Here is a 25679-nt window from a genome sequence, read left to right as displayed (position 1 = left end):
ATTTTCTAGTTTTTCTAGTTTTTCCTGTTCGTTCACCTCAAAATGTCCAGAAACTCTTAGATGTGAATATATTGTATACTGGCTGGTTGTTTGTTCATTACGTCTTTTATCAGTTATGTGTGAAGCTTGGAGAGTTCTACATAATTCTTTTAGTTTGCTTCTGATTGAAGGAGGGGGTTGGTTGGCAAGGTTGTGTTCTCTCCAGAAATAGTGGATTGTTGAGTATCTAAACAAGATTCCTCAGATAACATTGTTTGAATTCTTAGATTTTTGTAGGAATTATAAGTTTAACAATATTGGTAGATAAATCCATAGGTGTCTTAGGGAGTTTAATTCTAATGAGTGAAACTGTGTCACCAATGATTGTGTGTGATGTTGGTTTGGGTACCTTACTAATCAAAAATCCTATCTTTTTGGTACTACTTGATATGTCTCTCTAGTTTTTTTTTTTTTATTTAATTTAGTAAGGTGTTTTCTTCAAATGTAATAGTATTATAAATAGTAATATAATTTACAGATAATTTCTATTTCTAGGGACTCTAACCATTTTTGGGCAGATTTTTACATTGTGTTTGTTTTTTCTCTTTGTCCAACACAAAATACTTATTTTTAGCGGTGCAAATCTCAGCTCATTTTTTCCATTTAGTTCCTAAATCTTGTTCTAAAAAAATATCATTTTTTTTTTATTTGTGGTCCTTTTTTCCATATGTCCTAATTCTTAAACATTCACATACTGTATACTCAATCCCTAGTATTTTTTCCAGTGTATGCTAATGTGGGACTGCCAACTCATATTACAGGCAATAAGAACAGATTCCCATTGTTACTATGATTCTTTGGCTTGAAAAAATGGGGAGAAGCTCTCAAAACAAGTAGCTATTGGAACTCCTCTGCTTTCCTGCAACCCGGTAGTGTGTGCTATCTCCAAGCCGAGAGGAATCTAAAGATTTTGCTATCCTTGCAGCACTTGATGGATCTGCTTTCCTGCAAGGATCCAGAATGGGCTTCCCTTCCCACACAGTCTCTCCACTGACTAAGCAAGGCTGTCAGATCTTCTGCATTGAAAAGCTGCTTCACTCCTATATTCTTGTGAATGCATTTTATTGTTATCACTTTAAAATGTTTATGATTTGAATGCCCATAGTTCACCTTGAGCCCTGTTCTATGTTTATATGTTTTCTTCAGTATATGAATCTTCCTTGACCAGCTAAGCTAAGGGGCTGCATGGCCAGTGTATTTTAGGACCCTATTGGCATTATAACTTTGAATTTACCTTGCATCACCTGGAAACTTTGAAGCACAAGTTGCAACTGTTATTTTTTATTGTTAGGAATGATGCGTATACAAACTACTTACAGTTACAAGAAAACAATAAAAGACATGTAGAGTGCTACAAATATGCATACATACGCACATGCACAAACTATCTATCCTTTCCAATAAAAGTAACTTAGTTACTGTTATAGCTTGTCAGCAATTTGCTTATCATACAAGACTTGGGGCATTAAGCAATTGTAGAAAAACAGATTATTGATTTTGTATTGTTCTATGGTAAAACCCCTCTTCTAGCTTATGCTGCAGGCTTTTTATCTGGAAACTTTGTAGCCACTCCCACATGGAACGTAGCACTTTTCTTTGGAGTCCTACATTAGTTTCTATTAAAGAAATATTTCTGCCTGCAAATTCCAGGTGGCAGCACAGTAGCATCACAAATATCACAACATAAATCACAAATATGTCTATCTCTATCTATCTCCATGTACTATATACTGTATATATATATATATATATATATATATATATATATATATATATATATATATTTCACAGATGCGGTGAGCAGCACTACAGCATGTTTCGTTAATTCATGTGCAAAGCAATCAAGCCATCCCACAGGCTACATATATAAAGAGAAAAGTCCACAGGGATTGCTGCACAAATATTTTTTCTTTTATTGGAAAAACATCCAGAAAGTACATACCAGTACAATTGCAGAGTATTTCATCAAGTGTAACAGTTACACAGCTATTGGGATAACGCCCTTCCTCAAACAGAAATACATCTAAATCCTCAAACACATACAAAGACTTATATATGCTTAATAACAATTAGGAATCCACCAAGTCATCAATCATTAATTAATTCAAATAGGTGTCTCCAATTAGTCGTTAAGAAGACTGAGATAAGGTTACAAGTATTGGATCCTTCCCCCAATACAATCAGTAATATCCAGTTTATTCAATCATATCAGTAAAACAAGAAAACATTTGTCATTATGATAGCTACAAAAAACACACATTTTAATTATTAAAATGACAACCTTAATCCTATGTTCAGATATTCGATATAATTGTCACTGCTGAAAGTGTAAAACACATTCACTAGTATATTTTAGACCAAACGGAGTACTTATAAAAATAGATATAAATCAAGCTCAGAATTTAACCCTTTCGGTTGTAAAATTTCCAAAAAATGAATCCACTGGACCTCACGCTTTCTTAGTTGTAGTTCACGATTACCTCCCCTTCTGTTTCTTTGTATACTATCTATGACCATAAACCTCAATTGGGACACTGAATGTCCTTTCTCTAAGAAGTGTCTCACTAATGGAAACTGTGTTAATTTGTCCCTAATTGAGTATTTGTGGCGAGCAATGCGATCCTTAACCCTTTGAGTTGTCTCCCCAACGTAATACAAGCCACATGGGCATTTGATGATATATACAACATATGAAGATTGACATGTATAGTGATCCTTAATTTTTATGTCGTATCCCCTATGTGGATGTGAAAAGTTTTTTCTTTTTATCATTTAGTTGCATTGAATGCGCAACTCAAACATGGATATGAACCTGTATTTTTTGGTCCTAGAAATGTCACAATAGGGCTGGGTTCAACATACTGATCTGTCTTTACTAACCTATCACGTAGGGTTCTACCTTTCCTGTATAATGGTAATGGGAGTGCATGAAATTCCGTAATATTGGGATAATTTTCCCCCAATATAAACCAGTGTCTCTTGACAATTTTTTGTATGTTTTTTGGAAACTTTACAACCGAAAGGGTTAAATTCTGAGCTTGATTTATATCTATTTTTACTCCGTTTACTCCGTTTGGTCTAAAATATACTAGTGAATGTGTTTTACACTTTCAGCAGTGACAACGATATCGAATATCTGAACATAGGATTAAGGTTGTCATTTTAATAATTAAAATGTGTGTTTTTTGTAGCTATCATAATGACAAATGTTTTCTTGTTTTACTGATAGGATTGAATAAACTGGATATTACTGATTGTATTGGGGGAAGGATCCAATACTTGTAACCTTATCTCAGTCTTCTTAACGACTAATTGGAGACACCCATTTGAATTAATTAATGATTGATGACTTGGTGGATTCCTAATTGTTATTAAGCATATATAAGTCTTTATTTGTTTTTGAGGATTTAGATGTATTTCTGTTTGAGGAAGGGCGTTATCCCAATAGCCTGAAACTGTTACACTTGATTAAATACTCTGCAATTGTACTGGTATGTACTTTCTGGATGTTTTTCCAATAAAAGAAAAAATATTTGTGCAGCAATCCCTGTGGACTTTTCTCTCTCTCTCAATCTCTCTCTCTCTCTCTCTCTCTCTCTCTCTCTCTATATATATATATGTATATATATATATATTGTATATATGTATTTATTTACTGACGCTACACTGCATAATTAGTCAAGAGTACCATCATAAACGGAGGATACAACTTCTTTCAAAATTCCAGTCTTCTTTGAAAAAGCTATATATCTGTGCTGATGCATCAAAGCTGATTTACCAAACCACCGAAACAGCTTATATCTCTCAGCAATTACACTGCCAGGTGTCTCAAGTTTGTCCGGACCTTCTGCATCATCAGTGGCAGGTGTAGGCTCATCAAGGTATAGCAGCTAAGGCTGCCGCAACTTGGGATCTGATTTATGAGACCCCAAGTCACATGACATGTGAAATTCTATGTTTGTCAATGATGGCTGCCTTAATTAGCACTACTGAAGTTTCTCCGACTGTAGAAAAGGTTCCTGTACTACTTCAAGGCGACTTCTTTCCGACTTGTGCCCATAGACTTTAATGGAAGTTGCCTGCAAGTCGGATCCTCATCTATATTGATTTGATTTTTGATCTGACATTACAGGAAGATTAGTCAGGCATTCCCTGAAAGTTGCTTAAAAGTCGTTTCAACGTTGCTTCAAAGTCACTTCAAAGTCTCTTCACAGTAGAATCAAGTAGAACTCAAATCGCCATGGCAAAGTCGCATTGTAAGTCAAGAGACTTTCAGGTCATGGCAGTGTGATCCGAGCCTTAGGAGGGCTTGGTTATTTCTCATTTACAAGAAGGTTTGAAATATGCTACGGGACACTCCCATGTCTTGATCCTTGATTTGGCCCAATGCAAAATAATGGATTAGCTGGCAACCAAAGTGAATAATTATGCAGTTACATAATTCTTAAACAGTAGTCAAGGTAGTCCAGACAGGTGAGAGGTCATAACCAGAAAAGAAGACAGGTTACAAATTCCAACAGAAACCACTTGTTCTAGCATTGCCACAGTGCGCTGTAAAGATTTTGTATCTGCTGCCATGTTACAATTCAGGCATGAAAAGGCATCTCATTTGGTGCAATGATTACCACTTTCCTTCACTTTTTACATAAAATTACATTCAATTTTGCATTTTGTAAAGTGAGAAAAAAAGGTTTCACATACATACAAATGTTTTATTATATATGCCAATGACCTTGGCTTATTGTTGACTTTTCTTTTCCCTACCCTGGCTTTTTGCTGTATATTTTCACATTTATATTTGGATGTTGCAGAACTGAAAATATTGGGGAAAACATCATATCAATATTGCTGGCCATCTGTGTTTCATTTTTTGGATTTTTGCTTCTGCACCAAGGCATCTTCAAAGACATTTGGATATTCCAGTTTTGTGTTGTTATTGCAAGCTGTCAATTTTGCCTTCTTAAGGTAGGAAATACCTTATATGGTATTGTGTTATATTATGTGATGAGTAGAGATGAACTAAAAAGTTGAGAGCAATTTTTCTGATTACAACTGGTCCATGTTTTCATAATGTGTATTGAAACCGCCACGTTTAGTCACCATCATAAACCCGTGTGACAGGAAGATTACACAGGAGCACAAATAAGAGAGAGCAACAGAACCTTGTCATCCTGTAACAACAAATCCCTAAACTAGAATCTTGTTGGCAGGATCACTAGGTATTTAAAAATATTTGAATTGCTTTTGAAATTACATTTCAAAACTTTCCGAAATTCCATTAAAAAATGAAAACTTTTAAAGTTAAAATTACATTTAAAATAAAAAATTACATTTTAGAAGTTTACATTTTAAAACTTATATAAGGTTTTAGTGATTAGGTTTTCATTTATTTTAGTCCATCTAGGCTTAAAGTGGATGTTCACCCTAATACTAAAATCTCTAAATCTGTAGGCATCCACGATCTAAGACAAACCTATCTAGCCCTGTAAAGAAGAAATTGCTATACATACCTTTTCTGAAGCCGCTACAGTCCGGCCTCCAGCATCGAAAGCTCTGCAGTGCTGACAGTGGCTGATAAATGCCTGGGAAGTGACCTCCCCCAAGGAGTTACTATGGGGCTTCCGTTGTCGGCTGCTTCTTCTGCACTCGCCTCCACAGAGAAGCTGCTGCTGACAGCTCAGTATGGGACTGGACCAAACCAGAATGGCTACAGAAAAGGTATGTATAGCAATCTGTTCTTTACAGGGGTATACAAGTTAGTATTAGATTGTGGATGCCTGTAGATTTAGAGATTTTACTATTAGGGTCAACTTCTACTTTAAAGGAATGATTTTAATAATGTGAGCAGCTCAGATACCTGATGCCGTGATGCAACAATTTTTTTTTTTTTTGCTATATTTGATACTGATCTGTATACTCCGGTCATGCATGGCAAATTAGTGGTGATAGCTACAAAGTGTGCATAGAGAAGGTGTAAAAGATTTGTTGCGTGTATTATGTTTCAATTACTATGCATTTAATATAATGCCTAACAAGTTCAAGGAAATGCATATAGATCTATACTAGTAAGAGAAAACCATATATTTATATAATCATTTTAATTAAACACTTCTAAAATAACATTATTTTTATCATGTTCACCCTAAAAGGAACTTACAAGATAGAAATATAAAAGCTGACATTGCTGAGGCAGTCAGACATAACTAAAAATCTGAAAATAGCTGACATGCCAACTGCATGACCTCACATCTCTAGTTTCTGCCTGTATCCCATTGTCTAACTGTGCATTGTAAGTCGTCATGTAGTTGACAGGCAACAACTGTTCAGATGCCAGTAAGTAAAACTAAATAAGTATGAAAAGACAGCCTGTACCATCAGTATATCAAGTGTCATCTCATAAAAAAGTTTATGCATTAGGGCACATTAAGTGAAATCAGTGAATCTGACATTCAACAAACATTTGCTGCAGATGAATCTTTCAGATGTGTGTGTGTTTGAAATGACTGTGATTGATTCACTACCAGTTGAAGGACTAGATGAAAGTCTTATCCATTGCTATATGAATATCCCCCATTGTCACAAAATCTTGAGCTAGATAGGTAAAAGCAGGAAATGCCTTGTGTAAAAGAAGTGGTCTAGTAATATAATTAAGGCCCTATGCACAAATATAATAATTCAATAAATTCTGTTTGCTGCAATAAGTACAATGCTGACAGCCTCTTTATAGATAGATAGATAGATAGATAGATAGATAGATAGATAGATAGATAGATAGATAGATAGATAGATAGATAGATAGATAGATAGATAGATAGATAGATAGATAGATAGATAGATAGATGACTATCTAGAGCAGTGGTCTCCAAACTTTATAAACAAAGGGAAATTTTACTGTTCTTCAGGCTTTTAGTGGGGCCGGACTATGGCCAGTTGGAGTAGAAAATGCCCCAGCATCAGTGGCCCATCATTGGTTTAATGGGGGGGGGTAGTGTCCTGTTGTTTATCAATGAGAAGAATAGTGCCCTATTGATGGTGCCAGTAGGGGAAATGGCGCTCTATCATTGGTGTCATTTGGTGGAATAGTCAGATAAAGCCAGATAAAGGAAAGTAAATCCAGGCCCCGATCCGCAGTTTGGAGACCACTGATTCGGAGCAAGCATGTCAAACTGGGGCATTTTGTCCTGCATGTGCTCCCTCCTTTTTGCCCTCATTGGTGTAAAAATGACCACTGAATAGGGACCCAACTGTCTTCAAGTTGATAAAGGAAATACATCCCTACATATTTTGCAGTACATTACAGGAAATGTTTTATGACCCCATCTTATAGGATAAGATGTTGCAGTTATAAGTGTGATGTTAATTACCAAGTTGTTATATTTTTCTAGACTTCAAGTGACTCTGCCATGAGATAAAATATGGGGGCTGCCATTACTGGCCTCCTTTTAAAAATATGAGCTACCTGGTGTGCTTGGCTGCAATACCGTGAATCACAGACCTAAGCCTAAGTTAATATCGATAAATATTAGCGGTTTTTATCTCTATACTTGTTTCTAGGTCAGTGACCTGCAACGTGAATGCATCAATAAGACAGCCAGGTAACTAACCTTTAAATGAATGGTCAGCAATGGCAGCCTTCATGTTTCTGTCAGGGTTCATTTAACTAGCTATGGCTCTCAGTACACATAATATGGTCCCATAAATACTCACTCTGTTAAGTTCAGTCCACTGTTTCATTTAAATTTGACAAACCTAATCTGGATACAATATCTGGGTACAGTTTACAAATATTGCCATTTTATTATTTTCATAGGAGCAAAAACAAAATCCTAGATCTGTATGATCAAATATTTGTATGCTATGTTGTGTGGTAATGTTTCAAATGTTATCAAGCCAATGTCATTTGACTGTCTTTTCCTTATCTAGAGTGTACAGCCAGATCCTGCATCACCGGTTCATGTAAGTTTTGGTGACACTGCCACCATTGCTTATTTTGGGTTTATACCAGGTATTTTGTATTTTCACCCCTACTCCACAAGAATTATTTATGTATAGCTCTACGCCTATACTGACTATTTTATTTTTTTAATCCCTGGTGGTGCAAACACCTAACACCGAAAAACAATTAAATGAACAAAAAACATGCATGTGAAATACGCACTAAAAAGTGCACTTAAAGGTGTGCTTTAGTCCACCCCCCAAAGGGGTAGGACCCCTCCCCGATCCCCCAGGACCCAAGGCTTCTGACAGGGACATAGGATATGACTGGTCCTCTTAGCCAGAAGGCATGAAGGCCTGGCAGACCCTGTTCTTCCAGATCAGCCAAAACCGACCATCGAATACTAGGTCAAGGTGCTCTCCTGAACAGAGACCCCCCACCCAGGGTCAGGGGAGGAAGTAACCTGAGGGCCACACATCATCCCCCTGGACATCAGGGCAAGCCCGAGGACTCACACCCTTCATCCTAGTGAGAAGACACACACATAATTGAAAGAGCAACAAACAGTGGAGAAATATAATTTAAAATAAGTGACCTTGCAATAGCACACTGGCTAGGCCCTGGAGCCTTTGACCATAATTGTTGGGATCAAACGTATCTTATTCATTTATTTTTTTAAATGTATGTACAGTATCTCACAAAAGTGAGTACACCCCTCCCATTTTTGTAAATATTTTTTTATATCTTTTAATGTGACAACACTGAAGAAATGACACTTTGCTACAATGTAAACTAGTGAGTGTACAGCCTGTGTAACAGTGTCAATTTGCTATCCCCTCAAAATAAATAAACACACAGACAAAAATGTTTAAACCGCTGGCAACGAAAGTGAGTACATCCCTAAGTGGAAATGTCCAAATTGGGGCCAAAGTGTCAATAGTTTGTGTGGCCACCATTATCTTCCAGCACTGCCTTAACCCTCTTGGGCATGGAGTTTACCAGAGCTTGACAGGTTGCCACTGGATTCCACTTCCACTCCTCTATGATGACATCACAAAGCTGGTGGATGTTAGAGACCTTGCGCTCCTCCACTTTCTGTTTGAGGATGCCCCATGGATGCTCAATAGGGTTTAGGTCTGGAGACATGCTTGGCCAGTCCATCACCTTTACCCTCAGCTTCTTTAGCAGGGCAGTGGATGTTTTGGAGGTATGTTTGGGGTCATTATCATGTTGAAATACTGCCCTTCAGCCCAGTCTCCAAATGGAGGGGATCATGCTCTGCTTCAGTATGTCATAGTAAATGTTGACATTCATGGTTCCCTCAATAAACTGTAGCTCCCCAGTGTCGGCAGCACTTATGCAGCCCCAGACAATGACACTCCCACCACCATGCTTGACTGTAGGCAAGACACACTTGTCTTTGTACTCCTCACCTGGTTGCCGCCACACATGCTTGACACCATCTGAACCAAATACGTTTATCTTGGTCTCATCAGACCACAGGACATGGTTCCAGTAATCCATGTCCGTGGTCTGCTTGTCTTCAGCAAACTGTTTGTGGGCTTTTTTGTGCATCATCTTTAGAAGAGGCTTCCTTCTGGGATGACAACCATGCAGGCCAATTTCATACAGTGTGCGCCGTATGGTCTGAGCACTGACAGGCTGGCCCCCCACCCCTTCAACCTCAGCAATGCTGGCAGCACTCATACGTCTATTTCCCAAAGACAACCTCTGGATATGACGCTGAGCACGTGCACTCAACTTCTTTGGTCGACCATGTGAGGCCTGTTCTGAGTGGAACCTGTCCTTTTAAACAGCTGTATGGTCTTGGCCACAGTGCTGCAGCTCAGTTTCAGGGTCTTCCAGTGACTTCCAGTGACCAGTATGAGAGAGTGAGAGCGATAACACCAAATTTAACACACCTGCTCCTCATTCACACCTGAGACCGGGGAGGGAAAATGGCTATTTGGGCCCAATTTGGACATTGTCACTTAGGGGTGTACTTACTTTTGTTGCCAGCGGTTTAGACATTAATGGTTGTGTGTTGAGTTATTTTGAGGGGACAGCAAAATTACACTGTTATACAAGCTGTACACTCACTACTTTACATTGTACCAAAGTGTCATTTCTTCAGTGTTGTCACATGAAAAGTTATAATAAAATATTTACAGAAATGTGAGGGGTGTACTCACTTTTGTGAGATACAGTATATATATATATATATATATATATATATGTATATATATTAGAAAATTGTTAAATATCCTGTCAGAATTTTTTTTGTCTTGGGCAAATTTCCTTTCAGTTCTTGCAGACTAACTGTCTTCCTTATTGGTACTGGTTGCAGACTGTCATATTTTATAGTCCTATATTTAAAATAGAGGAATTTACCCTCACATATTGTAAAGGAAGTTATGGGAGATATCTCCAACAGACAAAAACAAAAACACATAACAGTTTAGTTGATAATGGCTAGAACTATATAGTTCTAGCCATGTTTAATGCTTGTTTTAGCCTTTGTGCCTTCCTTTTTTTTTGTAATATAATCCTATTTTATTTTTTGTACAGGCATCACAGGAACAGGAAGTAAATGGTTTCAGGGTTCAAATTGCCCACGGAACCTTGCTGTGGAATTTTATAATCACATTTTGTCCTGTAAACAATTTAATGTTGTATGCCATACCCTACTAATATTGTGTTTATTTATTTTTTCAGGGATATAACCAAATCATTACATACAGCAGACCAGTTTATTTTTGTATTTTATGCAGTGTTATCTTGCTGCTAAATGCTGGTTCTGAAGTAAAAGACTTACATTTACACACTCTGTATGGATTCCATTTTTTGTCCCCAGAATGTTTTCAAAATGTCAGAGATCAAATTATTGGTGAGTATGTTGTAACGTCTATATTATTATTGGTTCAACCATGGATTTTGTGTAAAAAAAGTACATAAACCCCCTTCCCCTTCATCTACAAAGCTCTTCACAAGTTTTTCAAGTGTGCTTGTGCGATTTTGAGCCTATTCAGCCAAAAAAAGCATTAGTGAGGTAAGGTACATATACAGTATACTGTATATACTCTCATATACTAGACTTATGACCGCACTATACAGAGGGGCATTAATGAGGCAGGGTGGTTTTTACATACACTATATTGTCAAAAGTATTTGGACACCCGTCTTTACACGCACATGAACTTTATTGGCATCCCAGTCTTAGTCCATAGGGTTCAATACTGAGTTGGCCCACCCTTTCCAGCTATAACAGCTTTAACTCTTCTGGGCAGGCTGTCCAGAAGGTTTAGGAGTGTGTCTAGGGGAATGTTTGACCATTCTTCCAGAAGCGCATTTATGAGGTCAGGCACTGATGTAGACGAGAAGGTCTGGCTCTCTAATTCATCCAAAAGGTGTTCTATCGGGTTGAGGTCAGGACTCTGTGCCCTAAAAAAAAACCCACACCATAATCCCCCTTCCACCAAATTATTTGGACCAGTGCACAAAGCAAGGTCCATAAAGACATGCAGGCCAAACAAGTTCCTCTACGCTCATCCATGTCTTTATGGACCTTGCTTTGTGCACTGGTCCAAATAACTTGGTGGAGGGGGGATTATGTTGTGCGGTTGTTTAACAAGGGTTGGGCTTGGCCCCTTGGTTCCAGTTAAGGGAACCCTTAACGTGTCAGCATGCAAAGACATTTTGGACAGTTTCATGCTCCCAACTTTGTTGGAATAGTTTGGAGATGGCCTCTTCCTGTTCCAACATGACCAGTGTACAAAGCAAGTTCCATAAAGACATGGATGAGCAAGTTTGGGGTGGAGGAACTTGACTGGCCTGCACATCAATATGTACATTGTCATGATGTGTATACTGATGAGAACAGGCATGAAAAGGTAACTCCTGACAAAACAAGTTCAATTGCAGTTCTAGGGATCAGGGAATTTTCTCAGTGTAGACTATGCCATTTTATTTATGTCCCCTAATAAAAAAAAGATTTTATACATTGGTATTTAAAACTTTGACTTGACCCTATTAATTCTTTAATAATATAAAACTTTCAACAGTCTGCAATTACCAGAAGTGTTGATTTTCGAAGAGGCTTATACAGTATATATGCATATGCAGCATTGCGCAAGAAAATAAACCAAATCCATCCCCCAGCAGCCGCTAAAGTCAAACCCTCCCCCGGATTGTATAAGCATAAATAATGTAGACATAAACTCCCACTATATATTTATATACAATCACACACACACACACATCTTTGTGCACCAAGCCATTAAAGAGAAAACAACAAGTGCTTCATGACCTACTTAGCCTTTTTATATATTTTGAGAACTGAGCACGGAAGTGGAGGAGTGTCATTAGGAGAAGCATTTGTGGATTGTGACACAGTTTTGGACTTTTGCACAAGGACACTATTTCACTGTGTTTTTGATATATGGATTTATTGCATTTATTGAGTTGTTTTCACTTTTATGGTTTGGTGTACATAGATGAGGGTGTAATTGCACACATATACTGTATATTTACTGTATATAGCGCTGTCTTTTTGTCTACATTATTTAAGCTGACAGTTTAATGCCTTTAAAGACCTAAGAGGGTCTCCTTAGAATTTTGCAGTCTACAAAAGGGTTTTTATAGGATGTAAATAATATATTTGCACTTTCTTTTTTTCTTTTTTCAGTACTTGTGAGCTTGTTTCCTCTTATTTCCCTCCTGGGACTTTTTCCTCAAGTAAATACATTTTGTGTATATTTCTTGGAGCAAATAGATATTCTTGTGTTTGGTGGTGCTGGTAAGTTTTCTATAATGATTATTAAACCTTTTGTTCAGAGTACCTTTGAAAATAACACAGTAGAGTAGAAATACTATTTTTTTTTTTGTATTTAATATATACAATTGCAGTTGGTTACCTACTTGCCTACTGGGCACGTTTACCCCCTTTATGCCCAGGCCAATTTTCAGCTTTCAGCGCTGTCACAATGACAATTGCGAGGCCATGCACCACTGAACCCAATTACATCTTTATCTTTTTTTTTTTTTCACAAGTAGAGCTTCCTTTGGTGGTATTTAATTACCACTAGTTTTTTTTATTTTTTGGTAAATAAATGAATAAAGACCAAAAGTTCGGAAAAAAAAACAATTTTTTTTAATAGTTGTTATAAAATCTTGATCTTCGCTGATGAGGCTGCACTTATGGACACTGATAGGCTGCACTGATGGGCACTGATAAGGTGGCACTGGTAGGCACTGATTAGGCTGCACTGATAGCCATTGATAGGTGGCACTGATAGGTGACACTGATGAGGAGGCACTGTTGGGCACTGGTTGGCAGCCCTTTTTGGCACAGACTTGCAGAACTTGATTGGCAGTACTGGTGGGCACTGTTGGGACTGCACTGATAATCAGGACACTGATAATCAATGCCCTGATTATCAATGTACTGTAGATGTCCCTTTTAGTGAAGCCAGTTATCCGCTCTCTTCTCCTCTTCTCATGCTGTCAGCATGAGGAAAGGAGTGCCGATAACCGGCTTCTGTTGACATCCTGGATCAGCAGTATTTGGACACAGGTGATCATGTGTTAAAGAGCTGCTGAGTGGCTCTTTACCTCAATATGTAATCAATATGCAATCACAGTGTGTGCCATCATTTGACGGTGTCCCAGAACTAGTCTGCTGCGTTGTAGTAGTCTTTCGGCAATAGCGCGGTCGGCAAGTGGTTAAGATGTTATCTGTTTCACACCTTATTCATCAGGTCCAAACATTAACATTATTATATATAATAGATTGCTGTACGTCCTTCTGGTGTTCACCAAAGTATGTTATATCTGTCAAGGACTCACGTGCTGTGTGTTGATCCAGTCAGTTCACCCGAACCTGTGATGTTAAGTCCTTGTTGGCTCAACCTTTTGCCTCATTGGCTCTGGGTTTTCTGCTTTTGCACATGCTCTTTGAAATTTTAATGTTTGCACCAGCGCATAAAGTGTACCTAAAGTCCAAAAGGTAACAAAGTATGGGTTCCATAAGTATTTACACAACATTTAGTAGTGCCCATCGTCAAAGAATCCCTCCCATGGGCACCATTCATTAAACAACTTAGTAGCTGGGTGCTGCTACACAAAGGAGATTTTTGATGTGAAGATTGATCTATGATGTCAATATACCACTGGGCTATATGATGGTTTTTGAGGTAAATTATTTCATTTTTTTACCTGCATTTTAATGGATGGTATTAAAAAATGTGTTTTATGTTTGGTACAAATTGTGAAATTCTCTTTTATAAAATCAGTCTAAAACTGGCATGTAGACTTCATTTGTTACTCTTGTATTCTGTGTTTTTTTGGTCCAAAGATAGAAGATGTATGCAGGGTATAAGGGTAAAGCTCTTGACAGTGACGTCCCCTGTGTCTGTCTCATTAGCAGATGCTAGAGACTTTCTTTCTTAGACCCCCTTTCACACTAGCGGACCGATCGGGTTCGCCTGCCTGTTTTTTGGGCAGACCTGATCTGGTCACCCATTGTACTTTATTGGGCGGCAGATTTCAGCGGACATGTGTCCGCTAACACCTGCCAGGCATCTGATCCAACGCAATCCGCTGAAAACAGACGTATGGCAATATGTTCCCCATCCATCCATCGGATGACAATTAGATGAAAACAGACATGCAGTCCATTTCCATCCGACCACTTATAGAGGAGAGCAGGGATCAGTGGAGAGATGTCCCGCTAAACAGACAGATCTGCCCCATGTGAAAGGGGCCCACACATTTTGTATTGTGCCACACTTGTTTTATCAGCATTCTTGTATTTTTTATATATGAGCCTTAGAGGATATGTTAGTTTTATAGCTCACAGAAAATGTTCTAGAGCTTGAAATCAACTCTAGGTTTACATTTTATAGGTAGTGCTGGATAGAGAGCTTTATTTCTAAGAGAGCCAGCCTGAGCCATTCCCTTTAGGAGAGCTATCTCCTCTTTTATTTGCTTTACAGAGTTTTGTTTTAGAACATTTGTGAAATCTTGAAACACTGCTGTTTTAGGTTTTGAGAACAGTGGATTGGAATCACATGGAAAAACATACCTTGTGTACCTTTTCCCATACCCAGCTGTTCCCCTCTCTGCTTATAATATTCCACTCTGAGCAAACTAATAAAGGAAGCAGATATATTTAGTGCAAATTTTGTTTGTGACTTATAGGCCTAATTAAGTGGTTTTAGACTACGCATAAAAGTAAACCCTCAAGAGAAGGAGAGAGTTTACTTCTGTATATTTTCCTGATTAGGCTGGGGATACGCACCTGAAGCTGAGTTGCATATGGATCCAAGTGCAGGTGTCCAGTACAATGCTTAGGGAAATCTTATTTCTGCATATTTTGGAATAATAAATGACTCACTATAAACAGTTATATTACAATTCTTTTTACAACTTTTAAAAATAAGGTCCTTTGTTTCTATGGCACACATAAGTACCTTTTTTTATACAATCCACTACTATTGGTAACCACGTGTAGTGCTACCCCAGCGGGAGTCACTGTTTACTGGTTCCTTCTATTCCTGTACAGTCAGACAACATGCATTTCCAACTTGCACCCAGGAACAAGAAATCAGTCCATGGGCTTGTTTTTGTTGTTATATTGGGGAAAACAACTTGGTTATGGTATAGGGATTATGGGATGCCCAACTTCATTTGAAGAAAACAGATGAGGACAACTTCCTTCCTATGAACAGAGAAAAGATCATGGGCTGCTCTCCTTGCTAGAAACACCCAGTCTCTGGGATCAGTGACAAAGCCCCTTATGGACCAGGAGCTCTCAGCCCCCTTTGGGAAATAGTACAAATGTTGCAATGCATACAGAAGTATCTCCTCTCCTCTTGTAAAACTCCCTGCAGGAACTACCAGCCCTCCCAGCTGCTTGTCTACCAGTCCACCTGGCTGCTCCAAAGATCTCCCAGGGCAAGGGATAGAAAGGGTTAAGCATAGCCCTTTTCTTTTTAAAGCTTGCTACATGTGGCAGTCTCTCCCCCTTGTGAATCCTTTGTTGCACTGATATACTCACTCTGTCCTCCTTGCTCCCTGCTGCTCCTATACAAGATTCCTTCTCAAACTGGACGCTGAAAGGATTCTTCCACCTACATCCTCCTCAGCACTCCTTCTTCCACTCAACTCCCTTGCTGGCTAGGCTCTCCTATATTTAGGAGCTGATCCATTCACCCTGCCAGGACATTTTGCCTGGAGTTTGGTCAGACCCCCTAAGTATGCAGATCAGGACCTCCTGGCCTCCGCCCACTAAGTTCCAGAAGTTTCTCCAAGCCTCTAGATGCGGGGGAGGTACCAGAGACCTATACTGTATAGCTATCCAGCCCTGACCTGCAGTAACCTGACCCAATTTCAGACTCGCATAACTTACCATGAGTCTTAAACTTAAATTTACCTACACTAACACTAGTAGCACACTAGAGGGTGCTACACATACATAGCAGCAATTAAAGTAATTGAATAGTAAATAAAATTACATAATTGATGTTGAAATGTACAAGATTTTTAAACAAATCTATTCTTTTAGATATTTATTTTAAATGTAACTGTCACTTCTTTTTGCAGCAAAAGATGGGTTATTGTCAGCACTATACAGTTTATTTCGGAGCACTGTTATTGCTGCTCTTTTATTTATTGTTTGTCACCAATCCATAAAGGTAAGTTTATACCTTTAAAATCATCTTATATAATGCTGTAATGAAACAAAATTATATATAAGTATGATATGAAGGAGGAAGGAAGTGATTGGCGCTGCTTGGTGGGGTGTTTTGGGAATATATTTGTTAGTTACTATGCTTCTAGTGGGGTTTTATATGGAAGTATGTATAATAAATTAATAATAGAATCTGTGTGTAATCCACTAAAATCCGATATCAAATGACCAACTTGTATAAAATCAGAACAGGTCTATGTGTAATTTCTAAACATAAAAACCCTATATAAATTACATCAGCAAATAAATCTCATACGTGCAAATTGTGCAAAAAGAGGTACCAAAGTGAATACAAAAGGTGGGGTGATAAAAAAAAAATTAAATATTGTTTAAATGTTGTCCAGTAATAAATATATAACCATAAAATGACAATTGGTAAGTATGCTTCAAAAAGTACCAATGAATATAAGTGAAAAAATTAATAATGCATGTGTAACCATAAAATGACAATTGGTAAGTATGCTCTTAAAAGTGCCAATAAATATAAGTGGAAAGAATATATATATGACTGCCAATAAATAAATCGGTGCAAAGGTGCAAGAGTGAATGAATTCCTTGGTATATATATCAGTGCAAAACTGGCAGTAAAAAGATAATAAAAATATATAGAAAAAGTGTCCGTTTAAATAATCAAACAAATGGATCCAGACCAGTGTGCAGTCTCGGTGACTTAAAAATTCAAAAAAGAGTCCTAGATAAGTGAAGTCCGTATATGGTGGTTGAAGTGCTCTTTTCTCTATGCCCAAAGTATGGTGGGTGGGCAGAAGGAAAAAGTGTTCCTCTGAGCCTGGGGTCCTGCGCTTACCAGATTCCCTTACCCCTACAGGGGTAAACAGCGGGTCGATTTTTAGGGGATCGCTCCCACACACTGGCAATCAGGATCTCCCACGACCTCGGTTTCACTCCTTAGTAGTAGTACAGATGTCAGCTCAATAGGTATATAAGAAATCCAGTACAGTGCCTGGGTATGTAGAAGAAAAGGGAAGGAGCCTCCAATAGTGTAAAATTGTTTCTTAAAACATCTTTATTATAATAAAAGACATGTACTCACAATATATAAAACTCAAAAGTATGCCCGTCTGGCATAGGAGCCGCAACCTCCTCTCTTGCGGTGCACGTCTGAAGATAGCGTGCGTTCCGACCGCCGGATGTGCGTTCCAAGCCTCGGGTTCGCTAGACGGAAATGACGTGGTCACGCTCTCTCTACTCGTCTACCGAACCCGAGGCTTGGAACGCACATCCGGTGGTCGGAACGCACGCTATCATGCATTATTAATTTTTTCACTTATATTCATTGGTACTTTTTGAAGCATACTTACCAATTGTCATTTTATGGTTATATATTTATTACTGGACAACATTTGATCAATATTAATTTTTTTTTTTTTATCACCTCACCTTTTGTATTCACTTTGGCACCTCTTTTTGCACAATTTGCACGTATGAGATTTATTTGCTGATGTAATTTATATAGGGTTTTTATGTTTAGAAATTACACATAGACCTGTTCTGATTTTATACAAGTTGGTCATTTGATATCGGATTTTAGTGGATTACACACAGATTCTATTATTAATTTATTATACATACTTCCATATAAAACCCCACTAGAAGCATAGTAATTAACAAATATATTCCCAAAACACCCCACCAAGCAGCGCCAATCACTTCCTTCCTCCTTCATATCTATTCAAGTGCTCCCCTTCTTAGGGTCGCATTTTTGAAGTGGGCAGCAGCCAGGTGCGGTGTTAATTTCTACATATATACCCCCCATCCTAAGCGCGGAATTACATAGACCTCTCCATAAACAAAATTATATATAAGTTTAGTTAAGATATTCATTAGATTTATGAGCTTTGAGGTCTACTGGGTGCTTATTCCTGGAAATCCCCTGGTCCTGGCCACACAGCCTTACCCAAGAGAAGTTATATTTGTTATTCCACTGTTTACTGTAAGATTGGTTCACTTGTTCTTTAATTAAGGTTAGGCGGCTACTCCAGTCTAAATTCTGAAGTAACTTGGAGCCAATCAAATACTCTTTGCAATTACTGAGTGCTGTACTTGAGATTCAGATTGATGGCAATCAGCTGAAGGGGACACTGTTCTTTGGAATCTGGGCTCTGCTTGCTGTTTAGTGGGGATGGTGAAACAGAAAAAAGGGTGTGGCCTAGCACAGTAATGTAAGGATACTGTCTTAAGCCTCATACACAATACTAGTTTTGTTTCGATCAACTAAAAAAACCTGACAGCTCAGGCTGGAGTCACTGTACTAACAATCCAATGTTAGTACATCAATCTTCACTGCTGTGCTATTGTGTTCTGACAGGGGGGCGGCACCCCTGCCAGAACCCTCTTGTCAGGGCTCTTAGCCAATGGCAGATCGGGAGTCGGTCGGCAGACCTTTTTCTGTCATGACCCTGAACGGCCGGCTTTTGTCAGACACATGGGTCGAATGTTGGCCGGTTTCTATTGAACCGGCCGATGCCGCCCGCCATTTGTCCCTTGTGTACAAGGCTTTAAGCTGTGGTGTCCCTTGTCCAAATTTAGGGGGTTAGTGTTTCTTTATTTTCTGCGTTTGAGACTATTGAGCTTTGAATACTTATTCCTCTCTAGCAAATCATGATTAGGTTTATTGCCAGTGATGCAAGCTGGAGGAGGATTGAAATATTTGGAGTGACCTTGGAGAAAAGTTATTGTCCTCTGGGCGATTGCCAGGAGAGGTGACAATGTTGGAGGTCTTTGTCCTTCCAATCTTTTCCTGAAAAGGAGGTTGTGCAGGAAAATGTTGCCTCCACAGAACTACTGTGGGGGAGGGTGATACTGAAAGAAGGGCCTGAGTCTAGGCCTACGAAGTTGTATGCTGCCTTGCTAAAGAGTACATCCAGATGGAGTGAAGCAGGAAGATGATTGCCTATATAGAGCATCTTGGGAAGAAGCTTTGTTGCTAATTAGTGTCCTGGAGAGCTGGAGACCATTGCTGGAAGTTCTGGTTCTTTATCCTTGGAGGTACTTGAGCTACCTGGGTGTGTATAACAGTCAATATGCATTGACTGTTTCTAAAAGAGAAGTCTGGAGTCATTTTGGGGCTATCCATTGTCCTAACCCTCTTTTTGAGTGTATTGTGCTTTAATAAGCTCTTCAAATGTACTAAGTAGACCGTATGCCAAATTCCTTTCACCCCACAAAAAGTTAAAAATTCCACTCAGGGTTAGAAATGCTAGCCTAGCCTAGAGGTCCCCCTCTTCTACCCAGTAGAAAGGAATTCTATAGTAAGTAGAACTTCTCATAACGAAATTGTGGAACAGGATTTTTTTTTTTTTTTTTTATTTACATACAGTTAAAGAAATAGCTTTAAGTGAATAGTATATTTTAAAATAGCTTATTGGATTTGAATGTATCACTTACCACTCAAACATGTCTTTGTAATTATTTATTTATTAGGAGCCCTGGGACATTAGACACATTCCACCCCCTTTTTCTATTTTTTGTGGTCTTTTGATTTCGCTTTCTTATCACTTGAGCCGGCAAAGTAGTGATCCATTTATTCTAATGTAAGTAACATTTCTAAAATTAATAGCTATATATTTATTAGCAATGTTAAAACATTTAGAAAAAAAAATAGGAATATAGACATGCAATCTTTATCACTCTAGATTTCCTAACATAGGTTTGTAAAAGCTGAACTCCAGTATTTTTTTTTTCCATCTTCAACATGTTTCATTTGGGAATCAAATGATTATAATAACAGAGTATACAGAGTTTTTGCATTTCAAACAAAACCCAGGACGAGGAATGTGTTTGTAAAACAACTAAAAACATAAATGTGCATAGTTACTATAGTTTCTGCAGAAAATAAACTAGATTGTTTAATCAGGGGTTAGAAAAAAGAATAGAAAGAGTGACAGGGAGCAGGGTGTTGATGGGTATCCAGGAAAGGGGGGGGGGGGGTGGAGATGGGTGAGCTAAAGACGGCTTAAGCATGTATTGCAATGTATGTGAACGAAATATCCCTGTTTTTCATTGCATGGTTTGCTGGAGAGGGTGTATAGCAGGGTGCAGAGGGTCCATCGAGAATTTGGAGCTGGGGGAGGTCACACCCACACTCTGAATGGCAAGGTATAATTGGTAATTGGGCAATATGTGCATTAGTATTCCAATAGGAAGTGATCAATGCCTGGAGATAAGTATTTGTCTATACAAGGCAGCCGCACCTTGAGGTACTCATCTATCCAATCCCCTAATGTGGCTTTAAACCCTTCATGAATCATTACTTAGATAACTTGGTTTTTGTTTTCAAAAAGATAGAGTCTAGATGTTTTCGTGGCCTTGGCTATTGCCTGTTAGGCTGCTGTTGGGAGTTGGAAGTTTAAACAAACTGAGAGTGATATCAGGCAGGCATTATTTAGGATTGCCACAGTTGAGTCAGGGTGTATTTTGAAGACTAAGTAACCGGAGACCGTATGGGAGACTTAACCCAAAAGGCTGCAAATATTGGGCAGATCTACCAGATGTGTTCCCAGCACAGCACTGCCTCTAAAGCAAGAGGATAGGTGACTGAGGACAAATGCATTTATCCTAGGCTGGACCAGGTACCAGTAAGACAGCCCATTATAGTTTTCTTCAAGGACAGCAAAGTATAATGATAAGAACTACTTTGTGGTCTGGATTTGGTTCTAATGCTCCTCCTCAAGAGAGACACCGAGATCCACTGTCCATTTATTAGTATATGGGAGAGAGAGGAGGTTTTAGCAATCATTGTGGAGTTTAGTAAGATAATTAGGCCTCATGCATAGGGATCTCCTGAATATTTCTGAAGCAGGAAATGGGTTTAGAGAAGTCCTGTGGGGTTGAGGTTCTGTTGGAGACAGTGTTTAATCTCTAGGTACCTAAAGATTTCTGTCAGTTTTTTTTTTTTTTGCCATCTGTGTCTCATAGGGGAGATTTCCCTTCACTTGCTGTCCTATAGTCAAAACAGGAAGTGAGAGGAAATCCATCCAAAGTGAGGGAATCCCCGGTTGTCAACCAGTGTCACCAGAACAATTGTCTCCTTTGGAAGATTTTCCCTCTATTAGTGTTCTGATGTCAACCCAAAATATGATGATCACAGTAAACGGGACAAATAAATAGGATAAATCTCCCTAACAAGGGCAAAGACAGCAATAACAACTGACAGGTGTTCTAATCCTTCTCCACACTATCCAAAATAAAAAAATTAAAAAAAGCTTTAAATTTCTCTTGTAATGACTGAAAATAGATCAAGAGTCAGTTGGGTCAACTAGAGTATATAATTTAATCAGTCCAGGTCTCTTCCATTTGTTGAATGAGGCAAGAAGAACAGTACCTGGGTAGAAGGACAGATTGGCCTAGAAGGAGTGGAGGCATGTCATTTTTTTATTTATTCAAGCAGTCTAAGAATTTTACTTGGTTTTGGCCTCTTGCAGGTTACTGTACAGACTGTACGGCAGAGTTTATGGGGTGGGGGGGAAGCGTAAGGCAACATTCATGTGTTTTCCTTGCAAGGAGCCATACTGATAGGAAGAGAAAGCAGAGTAACAGAGAAACCCGCTCATCAGTGTGCTTCTTCTCCTTTCACGGTCCAGTCACAGGGTGGGGGTAAAAAGATCAGTTCCCCTGCTAGAAAGGGATGTGCTGTGGAGAAGAGCTGTCTAAATGTCCAGACTGGATGGAAAGAAATACAAATGCTTTGGCAGGTAAAACATCTCTCACATACTGTATGTATTTCATCTTTTTTTTTAACTGTTTGCCTGGAGTTCAGCTTTAAGGAAAAGAACTCGGAAATGTATGTGCTGTTGAGGATTAAGCAAATCTATAGCTTTGCCCTACAAACACAATCTAATTCCCCTGCTACGCATATATTAGGGCCATTTTTTTTTTTGCTCATCAGCTAATTACTTCATAAAATGTAACAAAACATGATATGATATCCAGCAGAGGGCCATGGTGAATTCTATGTCAATAAATCTTTACTGATTCTGCAGTTATATGATAAAATTATTTTGATTGCTTATTTATTTTATTTTTTTATAGATCCCTGGTTAAATGTAACATTTTTCGCAGACTGTTTTGTGAAAATGTAAAAAGTATTCCAACACAGCAAGAAGATCCGTTACAGCAGAAGATAAAGCTCTTATTGGTAAATTTCCTGAACAGTACAGTGAGGTTGATTTACTAAAGGATAATAAACTGCTTCACGTTGCAAGGGAATTTTTCATTAGCTTAGTTGATGTGATACAATTTCACCTTGCAAAAAAAACTGTATTATTGCTTGAAGATGATTGTATGATGTCAGTCAGCAGAGTTTCAGCTCATTTACTAAGTTAAAGTGTAAGTCCAGGCAAAACCTAATTAACGCTAAACCTGCTCTCTGCCACATTCTAACCCTAATCTATCTAACCCTGTAAAGCAAAAATCGCTGTACTTACCTATTCTGCAGCCGATCAGTCCATTCTCCAGCGGTGGAAGGTCTGTGCAGAAGATGACTGACAACAGCTGTGTAATGGCTAGGAAGTGACGTCACCCATAGAGTTACTATGGGACTTCTGTTGTCAGCTGCCTCTTCTGTACTGGCCTCCACACTGACAGCTGATGTAATATCTTGAAGTAGTAGCCTCAATTTTAGCAGCGCATATACCTTACCATACTAAATATATCCTACAAAATAGGTAGTGCTTATTTTAAAGTGACTGTGTTATAAATTAATATCTCTGTGCGAAATTAAAGTGCTATAGTGACAAAACCAGGGTGCTCCCCTTTATAAGATATCAATCCTTTTTAAAACTATAAAATATATTAAAGTGCATGTACTACAATCACATAAAATGCTGTTTACCAATTCATGGATAAACATACATCTAACAATCTTATATGCATAAATTCTCAAACCAAATAAATAGGTGCATATACATCAATCAATAAAGTGCTTTTGTGCTCTGTGCATCTTCAATTAATCACTCAAAGTCCAAAGTGTATATATCATATATTGTCCCATTCCTAACATTCTGCGAGATTTCCCATGTTCTAGTATACCTGAAGTTTGTAGCAGGTGCCCTGGCTTCCACAGGGTTTCAAATACTGAAGGTGAGACCCCTAGATGAGCATTCCATACTTGGTCTCCGAGCTGCTAGATCTAACTTGGCTGAAATTGGATGCACTTGGCCCCACTGTGTAGGGTCTAAAATCTCAGGAAGGAGAATAGGAGGTGCTTGGGCCAAAGACATGAGGACACCGCGACCTGCAAGGCCATCAGGACATTTTTGCCCTCACCACAGTTGGATGACTACGGATCCTGAAGAGGAGCTTGGAGACCACTGGGTCTGGTGGCTATATAGGTTAACCTGTTGACCTAACTGGATGTTAGTAGAGCCATTGCTTCAACTTGTGGGAAGCTCCTTCTTGCAGGAGTAACTTCCATTTATGGCGATAGAGGTTACTGTCAGGTTGAGATTCATTGAACTGGTTGTTGGTCTAGGGACACACTCTTGACATCCAAGACTTTGTATCTTACAGTGTCTGACAGGGAGTTCTAGGAAGCCAGAACACAAAGAACGATGAGATGAGACAGGTTCTGCTGTTAGCAAACCTGAATGGGAGATACCTTTCACATAGGTTTAATAATATTGTATTCCTTCTTGCCATGAAGATAGGAGATTACCATTGCCGTCTGTTTGGAACATAACTGAGGCCTCCTGTGTTTCCCAAACTACTTCAACGCTTGGGAATCACTGCACCCCTGACGTTAGCCACTTCGTCCTCCATTGGCATATGTCATTGACCTTGAGCTAGGCAGTCACTGAGGTGAATACCAAGAAAGTGAATAGATTGTGATGATTGGTATGCAAGGAAGCTGATGAAAGCTGAAAAGAGTAACTATCTTTAGCCACCACAAACGGGACTTGTCTTATATGTGGGGTTATCTTCTCTGGAGTAGGAAGCAAATTTCCATTACCTTATAAGGTCAGATTATAATGTTCTCAATCTTCCAGTGATTCCAACCGACTGCATGGATTACTGCAGACTACTTCTCAACCATTTGAGACCATGAAATATGAACAGATGGGATAGAGCTATGAATTGCCCCAGGTGAGAACCTAATACTATCACCTTTTGTGAGGTCAACTCTACAGTATTCCCCTGAGTGTCCAAAATGTCATTATTATAATGAGATGAGTTGGCCTTCCCGAGCTGATGATCCATCCAAATTTGATCTGAGTCTGAATCAGAATTTGCCAGAACCTGGAAGATGTTGAGCCACTCGCAGGCTGTTGTCCAACTATGGAACCTACTGCCCTTGCTTCTGCAAGATGGCCACTACTGGAAGCAATGTTCTGGAAAAAAGTCTTGAGTATGAGGAAAGGCCAAATGTTGTTGAATGAAGTAAAGCCCTCAGAAGCATGGGTGTACCGAAAGCGTATGTACACATCAGTTAGATCTAGAGAAAAACTACAGCTGCTTTATCTGATGGTTTGAGTGATTGTTCTCAATAACTCTATATAAAGTTTTGGATTTTGATTCTTTGTTCCATTTCCTGCCTAAATCTGCTTTTCAACTAAGAACACTGGATCGATGGCTCACTGTTGGAACAAGATTTGGTAACATTTGCTTAAAGCTTTAAAGAACCATAGTTGGGAATTAAAGGAGTTGGAGGAGTGGAAAGAAAATTCCAATGACTTCCTTCCTGCATAGGCCCCACCGATCCTGGGCCTCCTCTGCCCAATATTGCAATAAATTCCGCAAAAACACATGATGGGCAGATTTGAGTTAAAGGAACTTTGCTACTCCTAGGGAGGAGCAGACTAGGATTTAGGCGACCAAAAAAAGACAATTATGGATCTTTTAATCACTTCTATAGCTCTTCTCAGAGCCTGTCGCCAACTCTTTTTTCTGGGCCTAGGTGACTCGTCTAAGGGATTAGTCCCAAATCTAGACATCACTGAT

General features: G+C 38.8%; 1 protein-coding gene across 1 annotated transcript in view; it reads left to right on the top strand.

Moving 5' to 3' along the window:
- Nucleotides 1–25679, top strand: part of LOC309551844 (pecanex-like protein 2) — a 256799-nt gene that overhangs the window by 98368 nt on the left and 132752 nt on the right. Inside the window, exons 11-17 of the mRNA XM_082252546.1 lie at nt 4851–5004; nt 7963–7995; nt 10691–10862; nt 12660–12770; nt 16577–16668; nt 20166–20275; nt 22773–22878. Coding sequence (XP_082108672.1) covers nt 4851–5004; nt 7963–7995; nt 10691–10862; nt 12660–12770; nt 16577–16668; nt 20166–20275; nt 22773–22878 — 778 coding nt within the window. The remainder of the gene's footprint in view (nt 1–4850; nt 5005–7962; nt 7996–10690; nt 10863–12659; nt 12771–16576; nt 16669–20165; nt 20276–22772; nt 22879–25679) is intronic.

This window comes from Pelophylax lessonae, assembly GCF_965119305.1.
Source record: "Pelophylax lessonae genome assembly, chromosome: 3".
Taxonomy (NCBI): Eukaryota; Metazoa; Chordata; class Amphibia; order Anura; family Ranidae; genus Pelophylax; species Pelophylax lessonae.
Note: the sequence above shows the minus strand (reverse complement) of the source record. Positions and strands in the feature narration are given on the sequence as shown.